The sequence below is a fragment of the Epinephelus lanceolatus genome, chromosome 14 (genome assembly GCF_041903045.1).
Source record: "Epinephelus lanceolatus isolate andai-2023 chromosome 14, ASM4190304v1, whole genome shotgun sequence".
Taxonomy (NCBI): domain Eukaryota; kingdom Metazoa; phylum Chordata; class Actinopteri; order Perciformes; family Serranidae; genus Epinephelus; species Epinephelus lanceolatus.
Genome location: NC_135747.1, coordinates 7,722,227 through 7,740,923, shown reverse-complemented (window position 1 = coordinate 7,740,923; position 18,697 = coordinate 7,722,227). Strand labels below are relative to the sequence as shown.

Below are 18,697 nucleotides of genomic sequence, written 5' to 3'. Positions count from 1 at the left end.
TGGCACATGCCTTAATGGTTTAGCTCTTCAAATAACGTGGTAATGTTTGGGATGGGTGTCCATATGGGACAGGCCTTTAATTCCTTTCACACAAAACTGTTGCTCAGCAAAGATGGGAAATACATCCATCCATCTATCCATGATGGATGGATGGATTAATCTGGGTCGCAGGGCCAGCTGGCCAAGCAAAGCAGCACCCCAGATGTCCCTCTCCCCAGCAACACTTTCCAGCTCCTCTTGGGGGGGACCCAAGGCGCTCCCAGGCCAGATGAGATATGTAATCCCTCCAGCGTGTTCTGGGTATGCCCTAGTGCCTCCTACCAGTAGGATGTGCCCGGTACACCTACAACAGGAAGCACCCAGGAGGCATCCTGATCAGATGCCCGAACCACCTCAACTGACCCCTTTTGACGCGAAGGAGCTCTACTCCAAGCTCCCTCCGGATGTCAGAGCTCCTTACTCTATGTCTAACGCTGAGCCAAGCCACTCCACGGAGAAAACTCATTTTGGCAGTTTACCCTTACCCTTACCTTTTTTAACCACCTCAAAAGAAAGCATCTGAAAGAGTATGCTGACAGTCATACAGTGAGGGGATCCCAGGTTAGTGCATCAGCAGCAGCTGTTGTTCCATTTATTTTATTTTATTTTTTTCTACTTTGTGATGTTTATCCTTTAACCTTTAACCTTCTCCGTTAAATAAAGGTTAAATTAAAAAAAATAAATGTTTATTAGAATGTTACATAAATCTACCTTAGAAAACAGCATGCTGAGGATTTGACTGTTTAAAAATATCAAAACAAAATGTTTATTTTGGGAGTTATGCAAAATTCCCTCAATGTACTTGAATAGAAGTCTTAACCATGTCAAAACTCCAGTGGAATGTTCATACTTTTGGAAACGCACACTTGATTAAAATCTATGTGAAAAGGTACCACTAGTTTTTAAATGAGGAAATTAGTTTGGTTGTATTGTTCAGTATCTTACAAAATAGTATGAAAAACCAACATGAAAAAGAACTGCGATACAATTGTGGATTGTGATTCTGCCTGCAAAATATCGTGATATGATACTTTCGCCTTATTGTAAACCCCTGTTGCAAACAATGGCTAACTTTGCTCGAACTTATTTTGCTAACACCATCTTGGTTTTCCAACTTTTACTTGTATGCGGTCAACTTAGTTGTGACGTGATTTCCAGCTCCAACCTCTGACTTCAGAGGTAAATGGAATGCAGCATTAGCAAATGATTAACTGACTGTATGTAACCGACTGTGATTAGGCTAATCGTTGACTGTCCAGCTGTGTTGCCCTACTTTCTGCACAATTCATATTGGCCAAGGGCCCTCCCTCCACTACTGACAGGCCTGTGAATTTAAACAGGAAGTAGCTGGTCTAGGTGATGAATAGATGCATCGTACAGTACATTGATGCATGAAAACACCAATGCTCTCCAGTTACTATACAAATCAGATGGACATTAACACAGACGTGGCGTGTGCAGACTCTGCTATGACAAAACCGGCGGAACATGTTCAATATGCAGATTGACTTAAGATGTTCCTTGCCACAAGAGAGAGAGAAAAGGCCTGAGTCTATCAAATATTGCTCTCGTTTGATGCAGAATAGCCACTAATTACGAGGCGAGCTTCAGTTGTGTGTTCGTTTACGGTTTGCTGTTTTTGTGGTTTGGCTCATTCTCTGATGACATTGGTGTGGATTTCAGAGCCCACATCCCAATTAAAAACAGTCACCAAACCCACATGAGACAACACTGTTTATGAGAGAGGGATGAATATGAGTAACTGTGTGCTCCTCTTCATTATCAGAAACAATGAGCTGCAAATACACTACATCATTATTACCACCACTGCCAAGGTTTGTTAGTTTGTCAGCAGGATTATGCAAAAACCACAGGCTCAGTTTTCATGAAATTTCTTGGAAGGGTGAAGCATGGGTCAAAGAAGAGCCCATTAAATTTTGAAGCTGATCAGAAACATGGGGCCGATACACAAATTGTTTTTAACTTTTGGTAACATTGCAAGAGAAGACATTTGGCCTTGATGGAGGTCTGCGCTCTCTGAGTTGCCTTCTAGTCTTTTCTGTGCCAGCTCAGGAAGTTCAACCTGCCTCAGGAGCTGCTGACAATTCTACACTGCAATAATCCAGTCTGTTCTCTGCACAGCCATTACTGTGTGGTTTGGATTAACCACAAAACAGGACAGGAACAGACTACAACAGTAAGAACTGTGGAAAGAATCACTGGTGCCAGCCTGCCCACCATTCAGAACTTGTACTCCTCCATAGTAAGAGAACTAGCACGTACCATCACTGCAGACCGTCACACCCTGGACATAACCTGTTTCAGATTCTCCCCTCTATATTTGTATACGTTACAACTTACTGAACACTTGACTTGTATATAAACATAGGTTTTTTTGTGGGGGGTTTATATATACACCGTTTTTTCCTTTCACTATCATTCACATAATGATACCTGTATTTGTTCATCCTTGTTGTCCTTGTTCAGTTGTTGTGTGTATTTATGTGTAAGTTCCCTGAGAGCAATGCAAAAAAAAAAAAAGAAAAAAGAATAAAGTCAAATTCTTTTATGTGCACACATACTTGGCCAAATAAGTTAGTTCTGATTCTGAATATTAGAAAAATAGATTTTTTTTTTAAAAAACAAAATAATAAAAAACAAAACAAAAAAAACATCAGTTCATGTTTATCTCTACTATCAGGTTAAAAGAAAGGTCACATACATTCAAAGGTTTGGACTGTTTAACTACACTGAGAAAGTTTCTGTTTAAAGCTGCAGTGATACATGTTTATTGGCCACTTGTGGACCATAATGGGCCGTAAACATAACACTTATGTATCACTTTATAAAGTTGTCATAGGTTGGTCATTAAGAGCAATACGTTTTGCTTTAGACAAAGTCATCTGGCATAGTTCATATAAAAACAGTGATTAGTGCATCTTTAAGGCTGCCATGTCAATGTTTTGTTTTATCATTAACAAGAATGCCCTTAAAGAGACCAGAACCAATAATGATCTAATCTTGGTAACCGCTATACTAACAACTGTCTCTTCACCAACAGGAATAAGAACAAAAAAACACAAAGTAGAGAAGAAGACCGTCACACATCATATGGTTCTCCTGCATGTGTCTCAGCCAAGCCCCCGTATACATACGGAAACATGGCAGTCAGTCAGGGGTCACTCCAGTATAGTCTGTGAAGATAAGGCCAAGTTCCAGTATATCTCTGCCTTAATCCTCACAAACTTTAATTAACATCAGCTGTGGATGCAGCAAGGAAGAATGAATGCTGCAGAGTGCAAGTGCTGTCTGAGGAATGGGACAAGACATTGTGACATCATATGGTCCTTGGGAACATCCATGTCTGTGGCCTGTAAACTGTAAGATTCATAATTCATGTGTAGTTTAACAGTAGTAGTTTAATTAAACGCACTATTTTTTGTTCACTCCTCTGTCAGTATGTTAGTTTCTACTTTTTGTCATATATAATGAGACCAGCTGAAAATAAAGGACTTATCACAGTCCCTGTTGCTGTGGTTATGTACACATAAACATGTTCTTGCTAAACAAACCATCTTAGTGCTTCTCCTAATGTATTTCCAAAAACTTCCTTCTGCAACAGCTGGGCTGAGGTTGGACGATGGTGATGATTATCATTATCTGGCAATTGTGGTTTGATATTTCAACCTATCCCATTCCCAGGGTGTCAAATATGGCAGTTGTCGTTGATGGTCATTGGTATCTGATTCCAGCACACAAGGCACTCTTTCGTGTCTATATGAGATGCACCGGGGTTTCAGCTAACTCCAATGCAAACCCATCCACAGCACACATGCAGTATAAGGAGCAAGAAAGTCCAAGTAGGGTGGGAGGGAGGAGAGGTGGATGAGTCAAACAAACACAGGACATTCAGACACCGTTGGTTTTGTCCCCTGTTACATGACTTTTAAGTTATGTAGTTACCATCATATGTTATGTATATCATTTGACGTAGTGGTTAACTTATTGAAGTTACATAACAAACGTACTTATTTTAACCCAAACCCAACCAGGCCTCACTCTGAAGTCAGCGAAAACCGGTGCTTGGTAAGTGACTTCCGGTGTCAGACACCTACCAAAAAAGCTGTCCTTTCACATCGGCATAATATGCAGCCGGTCGGTGTGAGGAGGAAATGCAGCAGGTAACAGTGAAAGTTAAGGGGGCGGAAGGCAGGTGGGAGGGGTGGTGGATGGGTTCAACAACCACTGACTCTCAAACAGGGGCTGGTAATCACTTCCCATAAGATTGTAAATCCAAGTCTTGTTGTTTTTTCCTGCACCCAACCACGTGCTTTTGTTGCCTAAACCCATCCACATGCATGCGCTGGCAAAACATAACCATGTGTGTTTGTTGCTGAGGGGAAAAAAAGGTTAATCTGTGATGTTTTACCAACGTAGTGTGTTTATTTTGAAAGAGACTGTATGCAAACTGTACATGTCCTGTGAAAACAGAAGTGTATTTAGAAAACAGACAATGCATGTAACAGGCTGAAGTTGACACTGTGTTCCAGATCATCAACAACCAAAGCACGTCATATGTTGACGTAAAAAAGTCCATGACCAAACATTGATGATGTGACGAGGTCAGAGTGAGCATGTGTTGCCCAAACCATGATCTTTTTTTCTAAACCTAGCCAAGTATTTTGGTTGTCCAAACCTTTTGGTGATGAAACCTACATTTCCTGTGAATACGGAAGTTTATTTTAAAAAGACACTATGCACGTAACAAGTGGAAACTGACATGCTGTCCTTGAGCATCCAAAACTTGACACTAGAGAGATACCTCAGTTGTCATAGTTTAAAGTGCAGGGCCACTGACCAAGCTGCTGCATTTGACGAGTTGGGAGTGAGAATGTGTAGGATATTTAATGGATTTACCTCGTCGTACGTTGAGGTGACCTTCTGCTCTAAGTGGTTCAAGAGGGTCTCAATGGCTGACATGCGTCTGTTCAGGTCAGTGATCTAGAGAAAGACAGGGAGAGTCAAGGAGGCTACAGTCAGATGATGAAGACAAGACATAATAAAGAAAGAAACGTTGGAAAATCACAGGATTTCAGAAGCTTAGAAAATTGATTGTATTAAGGAAAATAAATTGGAGAACTTGGGAAAAGTTTCCATGCTTCTACTAAGAGCTTCTTCAAAACAAGATGTACAGTACAGTTTATAGTTGACATGATGCTGTTCAAATCACGCTCTAAGTAACAGCATCTCATATGATATCAATTTCACTCGGACTGAACACGTCAAACAACATCATCAGTGTCTGAACTCTAAGCCAAGTCAACTCATCCCCAAATCAGATTTCACAATAATTGAGAGGGTCCACTCTTAAATGACTTGGATGAAGCCAGAACAGTCCACATGCAGAAAAAAAAAAAAAAGAAAAAAAGATCCACTATTCACGATCCTGTATACTATAAAGTGAAATCAAAGAAATGTTCCCTTGGATAATGGATCGTAATGCAATAATACCATTTTTTCCCTCTGCTCTCAAAAAACAAAACAAAAAACAACACACGCACAAGCATGGTTTAAAAAAAAAATCTTTGTCCGAATGAAAAGGGAAAAACACAGTTTAATAACTGTCAAGAGCACATCAACAGGTTGTGACAGAACCCTAACAATAAAGCCATGTTAGCCAGTCACACAAAGAAAAAGATCAATCAGAGGCCTAAAAAAACTAGTGAAAGGCTACTTATGGCAGTTACCTTAATAGTGATTCTGATGCCCTGTTCCTAAATATAGTGGAAGAGTGGCTGTACATTTATGTGTAAACAAGTAAAAAGTCCTGTTAGTAAGAACCGGTGCTATTTTGGTAATGTCCACCATTGCACGAAATGTAATGTTGCTCACAAAGGAGATAATGGTGGGGTGCTGTGGCCGTGCTGCCTGCTCTCTCCGGTTTTATGCCAGGCTCAGCTCCTTTCAAAGACTCCTTGCGAAGCACTCCTCCGGGGTTTTTTCGGACCTAATTGTATTGCGGAGTTTTGCACAGCGGCGACCGGATCTTTGCTCTCAAACCACAAAAAAATGTGATGGCACAACAGTCTCCTTTAGTACATTATTCTATGCTTTCTTTTGATTTTCACATTGGCTAGTCATCCTGTTTAATTTGTCTTCTGATTAAATCGGAACCGTTGAAACAGGTTGTAGGAAGCCTCTGCAAGTAATTGGTTGCTGGCAGACACTCTGTGCTGCAATAAAATGGTTAATCAGCAGTGCCGTGCACCGTAGAGCCGATGCGCTGCTGGTTCTGCCGGCCTGAATAGAATATAATGTCTACTGTTGTGTACAGCATTTATAGACTGAGCTGAGTAGTGATGCGCGGGTCGACCCGTAACCCGCGGGACCCGCAAATGGACCTGCAGGTCGGGCAGCAGTGATCGCCTGTTAAATAGGTCTGTAAATGATGTTTTGACATTATAATCTATTAATCTATAATCTATTACTGTCATGGCATCCGAAGGTACTGATGCGTTGAGCAGGTGACAGTCCGTGGCCGTTTTCAAAACACACTTGTGTCATGCACTCCAAAAGAAACTTGTTGAAACTTTAAACAATAATTTATTGTACAAAACGGGGGAAACAAATGTTGACAAAAACAGTTTCATAATTCATATTAAATTCAAAAGATAAAGTAAAACTTGGCATTGATCCACAGCCTCAGACGGATGCACTCAAGCCTGCCGTGCGCACAAGCTCCGTTGGTAGGCGATACTATATTTTCACATTTTTAACAATGCAATTTAAAAGTTTTGATTTTTATTGATAACCTACATTTGCCAACAACAAAAAGACTACATTTAGCACCAAAAAAATATGTTAAAAAAAAAAAAAGTAAATAAAAAAACAAATATCGAATACCAAATTTTCATAATGAATACCTACCCATAGAAATGAATATTCGAATATCTGAATATTTGGGTACAGCCCTAGTAGGTATATGTGCAAACAATGCACGACAGCCTGAACCTAACCATAATGATTCATTTGGCAGTCAGTGTAGACATCTGCATTAATTAATAATTTAAATATATGTAGTCCATATTCCATTCAGTCATCCAGATGGATGACTGAAAAACACAGCTAAAAGGTTTTCTGTGTTGACACGCCATCGCACATCAGTCCAAACTCCCTTCAACAAACCAGTCAGTGAGCCCTTGTGCCTTGTATGGAAGCATCCACATTTTGTTATGTTCTCTGCTCATTTATTCAGGTTGTTCCTTTAATTTGTCATTTGTCTGTATATTAAACATGTAAACAAACTGCAACGCTACTCTACACCATTTCTGCCCCACATGTGCCTTGTGCCTGCAACAGAATCTGTACTTTCTGACTCATCCTGATGTCTTGTTCCACAAACACTATCAAATTGGATATGTCACTTGACTTTCAGCCTCGCTTGGCGGCTTGAATTTTTTCCAAATCAGAATCAAACGGACAGGAAGCGAAAACCATATGTAGGATGAGTAACTGGTGTCTGACAATCAAGCCTGTTTTTGATGTCTGACAGGCACATGTCTGGGCTGTATGTTTTCTGTTTGTGTCTCCCAGTGTGCTGCCCAGCTGTGAAACAAATTTGCCATGACACCAGATATTGAAAGTGGAAATCAGCAAACGGCCAGGTGGGATTGAAACTGCTGATCCTTTTATTGTCATGGCTGCCTTCCATCACAGAGCTTTATCACCTCTGTTTTCATATTCCTTATTTTTAATAACTTCAAAGAACATAATTTGATTCAGTTAGTCCCAATCATATCTGAGTTATTAATGCTCCACAGCATGTCTGAATCAACTCAAAGACACATGCAACCATAACTGTAGGGCACATGAGGACACATGTAGGCTCACTGACTGCTGACAGCAGAAAGAAAAGCAGCCTGCTCAAAGTCAGCCAAACTAATGGTAAACAAAGTCTGTTTTTTATCTGCTCCCCATGAAGAGATCAGCAACAGTTGTTGTGATCCTTTCCAGGGACTGAGTTGTATGCTATCGCATAAATAGACACTGATGTCATGTATGCAACCCTCCTCTGATCTAGCAGCTGTCTGCCCTACGTCACTCAACGTGTCAATTTGATTAACTTGTGTGTGTGTGTGTGTGTGTGTGTGTGTGTGTGTAGGTGTGTGTGTGTGTGTGTGTGTGTGTGTGTTAGAGTTCCAACATGTGCTGCTCAAAAGACCTGGATAAACAGTTCATTAGCTGCTGTCTTTCAGATATATGAATCCAAACCACACTTAGTGATTGTACAGATGATATGCGTATTGTGCCAGGTTTTGCCTCTTCTTCACGACCCAAACAGGGCAAGATTAGATTATAGTTTTGAGAGTTACGTTTATAGTTTCATCTTGCCATTTACTGCCCATTTTAATGATGCAAATTCCTTCCAACACAGCATGAGGCAGTGAGCTCAGAGCTATACCATGCAGTCAAATGTTGCCAGTTGAAATGTTCACATTGTCCTTAGCTCCCCTGAATATACTATTAGGTAAAGCTAAATAAATAAATGAACAAATACATAGATAAATAAAGATTAAAAAATCTACTGGATAGCCTCACCCTTCGTCGATTTCACACTTTTTAGTTTGATTCCAATGCTGGGGTAATATTGACTATTGTTCAGTTTGTCCCCCATCAACATGTCAAATAAAAAGGTTTTCTTGCGTTTAATGCCTCTGGGTTTAAATGCTTTTTTTTAGAGACTGTCAAACTGTTCCAAGGAAGAAAAATCTTGAACATTAAACTTTTATAATCCATCAATAATAGCCATATGGGTTTTATATACATCAGTAAAGTTAATTGATATCAGACAGAGTATCCTTGCTATGATGGGAACTGATTATGTAAGGAGGTTGAATGTTGTGAATTAAGTTTCTGATTCTTAATGTTTGCATGTGTTATGAGGTGTGGAATAGGGTACGGTGATCAGTATTCCATACGAAGTAGTACCAGGGCCAGAATCACTGCTGTTGGTACTTTTTTATTGTTAAAAGCAACCAATGTGGGGGAGAAAATGTGTCATGATTTATGAGCTGAATGTATCATTAATAGGCTACTTCAGAAAAACATAAAAAATGAATTTATGAGTGTCCCAAAGCCATCTGCCAAAGAAATTTAATGTCATGAGGATTTCATATGATGACTGAAAGATAATAATATGCATGATATTAAAAACCTGTGGCGAAGGTTTTGGTGAGTTCAGGCTCTCCTGGGAGGTGTGGCTGCAGTGGCCCAGATGAGACTGGTAGAGAGGGTAGTGCTGGCAGTGGTCATCTTCCTCTAAGTCATCGGGGCCGGGCAGATAGCTGCTGCTGCCCCGGGGGCCCCAAGCACTTCCACTGCCACATGAGGAGTAACTGAGCTGGGAGATGGAGTGAGATGGAGTAGGTTGGTTGTCTGGGTATGCAAGGTTATCTAGAAAAAAAATAAAAAGGTAAATTAATACATAAAATGAGCAATACTGTTTCCACATTTATTTCAGGCAGGCAAAAATAAATGAACATGTGATTTTTAGTATTATTTTTTTCAGGTATTCAGTCAGTGCTCCACAATATGTTAGGCTGAAAAAACCATACATTTTGAACAGTCACCATGACTATTATAAAAGAAACATGACCAGTTGATGCTGATAGCACAGTTACATAAATAGTGGCAAGTGTTTGTTAGAGGGCTGAAGAAGAAATTCTTTAATTTCCTCCAGCTCTGTACGTTCCTCAGGCTGGGTTATTTCATAAAACTGTTTTTTTGCTAAAACGTAGTGACAAGGTGATCACAAGCAGCTAATGTTATTCTACACATTGTAACACATATGGCACATGTGGATACTTCCCAAAACATCTAGACAGTGCCCCTTTTTGGGGGATAGAAAACCCACGATGCTATAACTAGTTAGTTAAAAGTTTTTTTGGATTATAATTTGAATGCATTTATTTCTGGTTAAACAAATGTTTGTTACAAAGACATGCCCAATAATTGTTTTGCAACTTTGCCTGAGCCTGAACAGTCGTGTACTATGGGGTGCTGTTTGTAAAGTGGCTCACGCTGAAAATAACATCAACATTTTGCCACATTTAGCTTCAAACAATGTTTAAAAAAGTGTTGTGAATTTTTTAACGTCACCTTTTACCACATTTACAGCAATATTTGTTAACTTAAAAATATATTAAATAGTTAAATCTAAATATTAAATGTGGCACCTAAATGTTAAATGTTAAATCTAAATATTAAATCTAAATCTAAATGCTAAATCTAAATGCTAAATATAAATCTAAATATTAAATCTAAATGCTAAATATAAATATAAATGCTAAATATAAATCTAAATATTAAATCTAAATCTAAATGCTAAATCTAAATGTTAAATCTAAATATTAAATCTAAATCTAAATGCTAAATATAAATCCAAATGTTAAATCTAAATATTAAATCTAAATCTAAATGTTAAATCTAAATGCTAAATATAAATCTAAATATTAAATCTAAATCTACATGCTAAATCTAAATGTTAAATCTAAATATTAAATCTAAATCTAAATGCTAAATATAAATCTAAATGTTAAATCTAAATCTAAATCTAAATGCTAAATCTAAATCTAAATGTTAAATGTTAAATCTAAATGTTCTGGGTGAAACTAAATATTTAGCTAATATGCAAATTCACACTGCCGGTCACTGGAAATACCAAAATAAAAGCTCGAGATGGTCAGACTGTGTTTATAGAATCAAATAACGAATTAAAATCAATTTATCGGGGGAAATGAACACTTGAACATACATTAGCGTGATAATAACTACCTAAAATAACAAAAAACATGTTTGGAGAAATTTTATTTGATGTGTACTTTGAGTTGTTAGTGTCCCTTCGGAGGAAATCGCCTTGTTGTTTACAAATACTTCCGGGTAGAAAACCAGCAGAGTTTAGCTATATATATATATATATATATATGAATATCTCACATTTTTCAAGTCACTATATCACCGTTTAGACTAATCTGTTGTTTGTAAAGTCTATAAACACATTGATTGAACAAACATTACTATTTCTGTGTGCACGTTTTGAAATTAACTAGCTAACCGTTAGCTGTTAGCATGGAAGAGAATACAATCTTGGTCTCTACAGCTAATTTCCTCCGTCATGACAACTCACAGGGGGTGAATTTTTAAATAACTCATCCCGTTACATTTTATTAAGGCTTAAAGTTTTGCATAATTAAGGGTGGTCTGCCGATACTGTCTTCAGCATCTGAGTCAGATAAACCCCTCACTCATCCACAGCTCCAGCCTCTCGCCCAAATATGGTCTCTTCTGGCTCCAAAAAAACAAAATGGCTACAGCTGAAATGTCCATCTCGAGTCCACAAACTGATGGGTGACGACAAGGCATCTACATCCATTATTTTTATAGAATGTGGTTTACGGAAGTAAGGTGTTTTTGTTTTAGCTAGTTAGCCCTTTTAACTGTGTGGTTTCTCCAAATAAGTTAACATTGTTACTAACACTACAATGGGTTCCTTTACACGTTACTTGCTGCTGTCACTAGGTCTTCATTTGTGTGCTGTAGCTATGTGTAAATTTGCTGTTTTTATACCCACACACTTTAGAGTAGTTTGTTGAAACCTTTTAGGTGACCCGAGATGTGTTTTGTCCTTTCCTTACCTTGCTGTGGAGCCATTCCCAGATCCAGACCTTTGCGTTGCTCCTCCAAAATCTGGTGGAAAACAGAGGCCATATCGGCCTCAGCAAGCATTGACTCCCTCTCACCTACATCCATGTCCATGATGTTATGGGAGACTGGGGCCTAAGAATGAGGATGGAGAGTGGTGAGTGCTATTGTGACAAACTGTTCATTGGTACAGAGGAGCTGATGATGCTCGTACTGATGCTGTTTTAGGATTATATAGAAACTCTGTGTCAGAGAAAGAAGGCTGGTGCTGTGGCGGCAAACTAAATAACTTTTCTTGTATTGATCAATAATAGAAATAATGAAATCAAACAACGATCATAAAACACAGTGGGCTACAATGACATAATGAGTGGAGCTGGTTCAAGTTGTGGCACGGCAGTAATGTTATGTTATGAGTTACGTTAAACTGTTCAGATTTTATAAATGTGACCAAAGCTATTTACATTTATAAAATTACAACTAAGCTGACTAGCCTCTTGATTTGGTGTTCTTCCTGGCAGTAGTTTGATGTGTTGATGTTTAATATGTTGGTTGTGGCCCATAATGCAACAACTCTGCTTTTACAGTTCATCACATTTAATTTTTAAGAATTTATTTGCCATGTGATCCCTTAATGATACAGCCATTGTGACTTGGTTTCATGTGACTTGTGTCTCTTTATATTTGGTGAAATGCTGTCTGGTCAAAGCATGCTGTTAATGAGCTGACACAATGTGTTTGTTTCTGTGCATACTGGGATGAACACAATGAGTCCAGACACGAAAATGAATGAATAATGTAATATTGTCTCGCCAAACCAGACAATGTTTAGTGAAGAAAGAGAACAGAAATGAGCTAAAGAAAGAACAGACAATGGGCCCCTTGTATGAAGGCATGCAAATTAGTTTGGTTTGGAGAAAAGCTGGTTCTGGTGTCATTTAGCCTCTACCTGGTTTGGCCGTCCTCTTGAATTGATGAAGTTGTCAAAGCCCGGTTCAAAATCAAAGGGATCGACAGTTAGCCGCCTTTTGGCCTTTTTCATCTTTGGAGAGCAGAAAGGGAAACACCATCACCAATAGAGAGGAGAGAGTAGGGAGGTAAGAAAGATGATTCAAATAAACAAGTGTAGACCCAAGGAGAAAAGAGGAGAGGAGAGGATAAGAAGGATTCCCAAATTTTTACCATTGCAAAACACTTCTCACATTGAGATTACCAAAATTAAGCACGATGGAAATGATTCACTAATTATTTCTTTTGGAGAACACACAAACAGAGTTTGTTCCTCTCAAAATATATATCTAGCAGTCTTTAAAGAACCCAGAAGGATGAATAACAACAGTTACTGAGGGTATTGCTAGAATCTGCAGAAACATAACAAAAAATTGTCAGAAATGATATACAATGTGTTGTTGCTCCTTTTTTCAAACACAACCAAAATATAAACGTGGTATTTGTATGGAAATATAAAATTGGAAAGTTAACTAAATAAATGCTAATCTAACTAATAATACTATTTTTAATAATACTATACATTGTACAAACTGAGCATGTACATATGCAATTTTTGCTTGGATTAGGAAAAAGTCTTGGGAACTGAGTTAAGAATTGTTTTTAATGTGCAGCAGATGGAATAATTTTTCCTCCAGATGGTTAAAAGAGTCTCTCAGAACAGTGGCAAGTTTTGTTAAACAGTCTTGGTTGCTAGGTTTATATTTTTTTGGAGAGGGAGACATGTATATTTAGCACTTTTTACCTGGTTGCTAGGTTTATATTTTTTTGGAGAGGGAGACATGTATATTTAGCACTTTTACTTAAATGTGACATTAGAAGAGAAACAAACTGGGGCTAGCAGAACGTGCTATATGCTATTGGGCTATGTGGCCAAGAAAGACAGGGTCTCAGGTTGAAGCCCTGTGTTGTTAATAGAGGAGCCACTCTATCCAAGAGTCCTTGAATAGGACACTGAATCCCTACAGGCTCCACAATCCACCATGTGGGTACACTGTAACACCTCTAAGTGGATGAAAATATCAGAAAAGTTTCTGGTCAGGGATCAGTGAGGTGTTTCAAAAGGCAATACTATAGTTGGAGCAGTAGAGGGCACTCTGTCTAAGTGAAAATCAAACAAGGGATGCAAGAAGCACCACATGGCCTTCTTGTAGTCAGTCTTTTTGCAACATCCATCAAAAGTCTAATCATATAAGTTATAAACAAAACCTTAATCGGGAGGCACACTGGAAACAAAGGCAAAGCATCCGGAGACCCAGCACAGCCCAAGAGTTCTGTCAACATTTTTTCTACTCAGCAGGCGCTGCAGTGATTGAAAATAAACAAAGCTTAGCTCCCTCATTACACAGAGACTGTGGTATAAACAATAGTAGTCTTGGTTTTTATGACGAATTCCAGTGGACTCAGTGCGCCATTTTTACAATCTCAGGACTTGAACCAGAGGCTCTTTCAACTCTGCTCTGCCTCTTTTATGTGTGTGATTATGTATGACAGCTTGGTATTTACCCACAGTGCACCACCGTCATTGCCGGTTGGACTGTGCCTAACCTTAGTCATCACAAGCTGTCAAGGCATTCCAGTTGTGAGGGGTGGCCTAGATCACATAGATAACCTGTGTAGAAAACACCTCTGCTTTTTAACACAGGAAGGAGCCGTCAGCATGACAAAAATCAGAGCTGAGCACAGTAGAGCCTTGCAAACTCTGAGTTCTTTCAAAAGACGTGCATGCAAAATGCCCATTTGGACTTGAATGTTTTACAGATGAGATTTGGTTCCTCTCACTGTAATATCTTTTAATTAAGAAAACTGAAACATGTTAGGTGTGGGCAACAAATCAATACAACTGAAATGAATCAGGAAGTATTTGTAGGTTCTTATGTGTTCAGGTCTCAACATTAATAAAGCGAGAAAAAACCCGAACTGCTCATGTTCTGCTGTCTGGGAACAGATAGGTATCTGCTTCTTGTTTTATGATGCATATCACAGGAATGCCTTCTGTTGGCCACAGACTCACTAAAACTTAACTACCTACAAAATAGCTACAAGCTGCCTATTCATTTAATGTTCTCAACAAGCAAACACAGATTAGGTCGTTAATATGAAAGCATAGGGAAAAGAACCACATGTACTTGTTCTTTAACCATAATAGAACAAGCTAGTTTCCATACCCCCTTGTAGTGTTGTGAATCTGTTGTGTCCATACTGTTTTCCTCATACCCATCTGCTGATGAAGAAGACAGACATGTTAGTGTTAACCTTTTAACAGTAACAGAATGAAAACATACTATGCAAAAAAGTGTATGACTTCTGGAAAGTAATGCAATACACAAATAAAATAATCTGGCATTTCTCTGTATGCATGCATTTGTGAGCAAACCTAAAGTCACACAAGGCTGACTGAGTAGAGAATTACACCTCTTACAAAACAGCTACATAACAGTTAACCTAATAACCTTTGTCTTTACAGCAAGATGCAAACTGCAGGTCATACAGCAAATCAAATGCTCTTTTTTCCATCAGGCAGATGTGTGTTTTCAGCCCCTTTTTATGAGAGTGTTTATGAGTGAGCTGCAATTCTACGTAACAGTTCCCTGTTGGATAGTGAGAGGGAGAGGAAGGAGATGCTGGAAACAACAAAAGCTCCAGAGATGTGTTCAAGAATGAGCTTCCCAGATCAGCCAATAAAGAGATAAACTTGAAAGCCTGAGCAGAACAACAACATTACAGATTAGGTTCATGCACATTACAATAAACAGCTGCGAATAGTTACTGCACTAATACTCATTTCCAACATGAATCAATTTGATAGACTTTTGCTACATCACTCTGAAATAATCTGCAGGAATTTTTTTTGCAGATGGACACAAAAAAACCTTCAAGCACCATTACTGTTATAATTACTACTACTACCTCTAATGATAATGATGAAGTAATAGAAATACTTGCCACTAACCATATTTGTTTTAAACCTTGCTGACTCTCCCTGACTAACACTTCCCTGGCTCTGCTTTTCTACTCTTGATATGCCAATGTGAATAAAAGCCAGGCGAGCCCTGACTGTGCCAGCCTAACCAGAACCATTTGGTCCATTCCCAAACCGCTGTACCCGCTGTATGTGACATTCAAAACTGCAAGGTTTATATGGATCACTTTAATAGTCTAGTGGGAATGTTCAATACTAAGACTAAATTTCAAATTACCTGGATTTACACTATCATTGTGTTTATTCATTACCATCCTAAATATTGTGACTAAACTGTTAGTAAACTAGGCAGCATACTAGTAATTAAACATTCATGTGATTCCAGAATGGATCCTAAGAAGACCACACACATGGCTGAGTAAAGCCTCGAAGGGGCCTCGGGGGAAAATTTATTGGACTCAAACTGACCACTTTTTGTGGTCATATGGTGAAACATGGTTGGGTATAGGAATGTGAAGGGCCCCTTACTATGACAACAAAACAGGTAACACGAAGGACCCACCTTAAAGTCCCCAAACAAATTTGCAATTAATCAAGTTATAACAAACCAACTACTTTGTCTGGGTGGCAATCCAGCCTTGACCACACAGACTGACTGAAAGTGACTCTGAAATGTCTGACAGTCAGTGCACACAATGTGAACAGCACACAGCTGTAATTAACAGGATTTGCCACATAGTGCAGGCCCCCAGGAAGTCCATGGCCATGAGGCATTTTTTTTGGGTCAAATAGCTGTTACCATACAGTCTATGGTCGCTACACATCTACCTAGCTAATTGTTTTTAGCCATGCTACTGGCATGGCTTAATTGTGTGTCATTAAATTGGTTGTACACACAGCACTCTATCTGTTGACATGTTGCTATGGTATTTGTATGCACAAAATATATTAAATATAATGTACTTAATGCAATGTTATCAACGGCTATTGCTAAGAATGGCTAAGTTAGCTAGAACTGTCTTGGTTTTCCAACTTCTTGTACTGGCATGTGTTCAACTTGAGTGTGACGTAATGCCCAGCTTCAACTTCTGACTTCTGAGGTAAATGGAACACAGCAAATGCATCAGCATATCAGCATGATGATGTTAGCATTTAGCTCAAAGCACTGCTAGGCTAAAGTACAGCCCCACAGAGCCGCTAGCATGATATAGACACAGCCTTGTTTTTAGGCCACTTGAGGTAATATTTGGTAAAAAGCAACAAACTATTGAATAAAAGAAGAAAAAAAGAAGTATATTCAAATCAGTAGAGATATCTGTCAACAATACCTGACCTTTGCTTATGATTTGGATTAGTCATTTAGTTTAGTCTACTTACCGTGGACCTCCGGTATGCTCTGTGTATCGTATTCATGAGGCTCTGGAAAACAGAAAAGATGAAACAAGACACATCTTATTTCATTGTGTTTAATTACAATTTGAATAGAAAATTGATGAGGTTAGTTTTGCAATGTTGCCATTCAGTAACTGTAATAAATAGTTCAGCAAATTTGGGATAATTCAGGTAGTCCTTACTTTCCACATAAAATTATAATCAGAAGCAGAAGCAGCAGTAGCACTGTTAAACTGAAGAGTCGAGGTCAGCCAACTAATTAAATTAAACTCCTTTTAATGCAGCATATGTGAACAAAGGCTCTGTTGTTAGCATCAGTGTTACAGCTCCCCACGTGCACAAAAGAAACTGCAGAGAAAATAGGATGACACCCTCCGAGCTTTGGGGGCCCAACGGACCACAGCAGAATACATACAGTAAAAAGACAGCAAAAGAATGTGTGTGTGTCTGAGCGTACAGTCATGCATGTTGACTTTAATCCACGTGGTCACATGAATGTCCACATGTGATGAGTTGCAGAGCATTTTAAACGTAATGCATCTGTTAACATGCATATTTATGGCTGTATTTCATAAATAAAGATTGCATCTGTGCACCCTCTGTGAGCTGGATTCCACATAAATACATGACAAACAAAAGTTTTGTTTGCCTTCCCTCTTTCTGTCTCTTTCCCTGTCCTCCTCTCTGCTTCTGGTCGGTGGAGCTCTGCTCTCTGAATCCTTCAATTCCAGGCACAGAATGGGAGACATGTGACTGGATGATCACAAGGCCCGTCGGGCTAAGCCAGCAAACTAACTCGTTCTGTATCCTGTCCCAAAATTCTCGAGGGTGACTCAGCGTAAGCAGTACCAGGAGTCCCGGCTGTCCCTCATAACTCATTGATCTCCTGATGCTATGATCTCACTTGGAGACCTGCTGTGTATAATAATGGTTAAAGCTGATATACAGTGTGCTTCAAGGGCACTTGTTTTATATGCTATGGGTTTGGCCAGAGGATATTGGCAATGCTGCATGAAGGACTTCAAAAAGAGAGCAAAAAGTGCTGGAAAAGTTTTGATGAGGCCTCAATACCGTCACCGCATTAGACTTTAAACACCAGCAGCAAACATAAACAGGGCTTTTCACCACATGAGTGTCTCTGGTAATAATGTCTAAAGAGGTACAGCAGTCATTGTATATGTCTGACAAGGCTAAGCTTCCAAGCACACTGGTCAGTTAAGGACAAAAACCTGACATTGGCAGACCTGGCCTGAGCCATAACCAGGCCTGAGACAGCACTCGGCACAGCTGTGAGGAGCCAGAGCCGGAAAAACAGGAAAGATGGAAGAGATTAAATCCCTGTGACAGATTTGGCAGACTGTTGATGACGGCTTACTATCTGAAAAAGAGAAAGGAAATTTAATTCTTGTGACTCAGTGTCAGAAAAATGAAGGGTCTCATAGACGTGTGGGCGACACACAAGAAATACAGCGATGGCTCTTAGGAAGATGTTGGTCCGCCAGGAGCTGCCAGAACAGCTTTAAGACTCCTTGTTATAGATTCTCCAAGTGTGTGGAGGGCTACTGGAGGGGTGAACACCATTCTTTAAAATTATATCCCCTAATTTGGTGTTTTTATGATAGTGGTGAGTACTGT

General features: G+C 39.1%; 1 protein-coding gene across 5 annotated transcripts in view; it reads right to left on the bottom strand.

The window, feature by feature from the left end:
* The window catches only part of mlphb (melanophilin b), a 63,010-nt gene that overhangs the window by 14,373 nt on the left and 29,940 nt on the right, over positions 1–18,697 (bottom strand). For 2 of the 5 annotated variants that reach the window (XM_033617446.2, XM_078174282.1), the window contains exons 5-10: positions 17,048–17,089; positions 14,916–14,971; positions 12,689–12,781; positions 11,733–11,874; positions 9,254–9,492; positions 4,957–5,040 (exon numbers count right to left, since the gene is read on the bottom strand). In XM_033617446.2, the coding sequence (XP_033473337.2) occupies positions 4,957–5,040; positions 9,254–9,492; positions 11,733–11,874; positions 12,689–12,781; positions 14,916–14,971; positions 17,048–17,089 (656 nt within the window). The remainder of the gene's footprint in view (positions 1–4,956; positions 5,041–9,253; positions 9,493–11,732; positions 11,875–12,688; positions 12,782–14,915; positions 14,972–17,047; positions 17,090–18,697) is intronic. The other 3 variants (XM_078174281.1, XM_078174283.1, XM_078174284.1) reach the window with 3 other exon arrangements.